We start from the raw sequence: 2,615 nt of genomic DNA on the forward strand, positions 1-2,615 counted from the left end.
TAGGTGAAGATTCCCTCTGGAGGCAAGAAGTTCCTTTATAATGAGTTTTGAGAGAGAGAACAAGTTTCAGATGGTTCAGCTCTTCTCTCTCTCTCTGAACCTTCCTCATGGCTGTTCCCCCACCCCCACCCCATGGCAGTCCTTAACTTATATAGCCCTTGCGACCTCATTTACCTGGTCCAATGGAGGCCAGCACCTGTTGGCTGTTGGACAACCAATTTGAAATGCATCACTGGTTGCTGGGCAGACTGGCAGTTCCTAGCTCCCCAGGGAGCAAGCCCCTCACCTAGGTATGTGATACCAGTCATGTAGGCAGAGGGAGAAGGTTTCCCCCCTCCCTCAGGAATGTATCCATTTCAAGTTACCTAAAGAGATAGGGAAAGGTGTGTATCCTTTGCTGGGCCCATCCTAACCAAACTGTCACAGAGCAGAGTTTTTGGAGAGAAACAGAGGGGGCCTTCTACCACAACAAGTATACATATTTTTTAGATACCTATCTGCTTTATATTGCCATCTCATGGTAGAATCAGGTATGTCTAATTCTCCCTGGTGGAAATAGAGGCAGCTTCACTGAAGTCGTTAAATTAGGTCATTCTACAGCATCAATCAGTCAGGTTCCATCCAGCACAAAGGAGTCACACACAATTTCTGAGGATCTAGCTCTAAATGTTGACGTCTAGTACATCTTCCCTACACACCAGTGTTACGTGGGCAGTTCATACTCCTAGCTGCAATGGTGCCACTCCTGCTTTACAAGCCTGAAGGAAAGATTTGGCCTTGGTGTGACACTGGTCATGACTGTTTTAAGAAGAATCTAACTCAATTTTTCCAGACAGTATGCTGCTAAAAAGGTACCTGACACTGCTCAAGCACAGTGACAGAGAGTTCATTGGTGAAGGATAGAGACTGGGTGGTAAGGGAAGAACAGAATGTGAGCCAGTTTCCTCAGAGCAGCAAGGATCCTCTTGTTCTTCATGCTGTAGATGATGGGATTCATTGTGGGAGGCACTACTGAATATATGACACCCAGTATGAAATCCAGCCCTGATGGGGTGTGAGAGGTAGGTTTGAAGTATGCAATGGTGGTAGAAAAGACAAACAATGAAACCACAATGAGGTGAGGGAGGCAGGTAGAGAAGGCTTTATGTCGGCCCTGATCTGAAGGGATTCTCAGAACTGCATTAAAGATCAGAATGTAGGATGCAACAATGAGAAAAAAACAGGAAAAAAATAAGCAGAAACTGAATAATATCATACAGAGTTCCCTGAAATATGTACTTGAGCAGGAGAGCTTGAGGAGTTGAGGAATGTCACAGAAGAACAAGTCCACCACATTGCCTCCACAGAAGGTGAATGAAAACATATTCCAAGTGTGCATGGTAGAGTTGAGCATCCCTGCTACCCAGGCAATGGAAACCATTTGAACACATGCTCTTCTGTTCATGACCATCTCATAGTGCAAGGGCTTGCAGATGGCAACATAGCGGTCATATGCCATGACGGTGAGAAGGGCAAAATCTGCTCCTCCCAAGCAGACAAAGAAAAAAACTTGAGTGGCACACCCGGCATAAGATATCGTTCTGATGTTCAGCAGGGAGTTGGCCATGGCTTTGGGTAGGATGACAGAAATGGTTCCAACATCCAGGATGGACAGGTTCATCAGGAAGAAGTGCATGGGTTTGTGGAGATGTTGATTGAGGACTACATCCATGATGATAAGAAGATTTCCCATTAGGCCAGTGAGGTAAATCGCTAAGAACATGACAAAATACAATATCTCCAATTCCCAAGCCTCAGAGGAACTCACAAGGATAAGCTCAGACACAAAGCTTTGGTTGAACATTTTCTTGCTTTCACCATAGTGGGCTGCCTGCAGAGGGAATGACAAATACAAAAGCCCAGGGTTAGATTCATTATACAAATGCCCACCTGACAGAAACCTATTCAATCCCTTAGAGACAGAACCTTCCCTGATGTTGGGCAATTAGCTGCGTTACACTCTTGCTGATTTCTACCTGCAGGACTTGGGGTGGCATCACACCACTGAGTTACTCTCAGTTAACTCTAGGAGTTAAGTAAAGGGTAATATAGCCAATTCTGTTTAGTAAGAATTCTATCATTTAACAGGGGAGGATCATTTGTGTTCAATGGCAAAATGGTATTTACACCCAGGAGAGTTTCAAGAGGCAGTGGGCCATTGGATTTGGAGGACAGAACATATCTATTTGGGGAGAAAGGAATAACAGCTTCCTCATTTCACAAAAGTTAAACCACAGGCTAATGGGGACAAAGCCTCCTATAATCTGTTTTATCAACACCATTTCCTGCCAGCCTTCATCATTCCAACTCTGAGAAAAGAAACAGGCAAACAGACAAGAAGAAAAAATATCTATCTTAAATGAACATTCTTAAACCAGAGTGAAACATGAAACAAATTCCTCTCCTTCACTCCCTCCCCCTTGCTTTTTTTTCGTTGTTGTTTAATGTCTCTTTTTTCACTATTCCATATTAGTTCCCTCCATCAGGAGTCTTTCACTTTCTCCTGACATCTCTGTCCCTTATTTGTGATGGTAACCACTGCCCAGCACCACATCAGGATTACCCTAGATGGGGGA

General features: G+C 44.2%; 1 protein-coding gene across 1 annotated transcript; it reads right to left on the reverse strand.

The window, feature by feature from the left end:
* Positions 1-886: 886 nt before the first annotated feature.
* Positions 887-1,843, reverse strand: LOC149862697 (olfactory receptor 14A16-like). Its single transcript, XM_090054063.1, has one exon. It carries the CDS (start codon positions 1,841-1,843, stop codon positions 887-889), a length of 957 nt encoding a protein of 318 aa, XP_089910189.1.
* Between the last annotated feature and the right edge of the window lie 772 nt (positions 1,844-2,615).

Source organism: Crocodylus siamensis, chromosome 6 (genome assembly GCF_052110815.1).
Source record: "Crocodylus siamensis isolate JL-2025a chromosome 6, ASM5211081v1, whole genome shotgun sequence".
NCBI classification, from domain to species: Eukaryota; Metazoa; Chordata; order Crocodylia; family Crocodylidae; genus Crocodylus; species Crocodylus siamensis.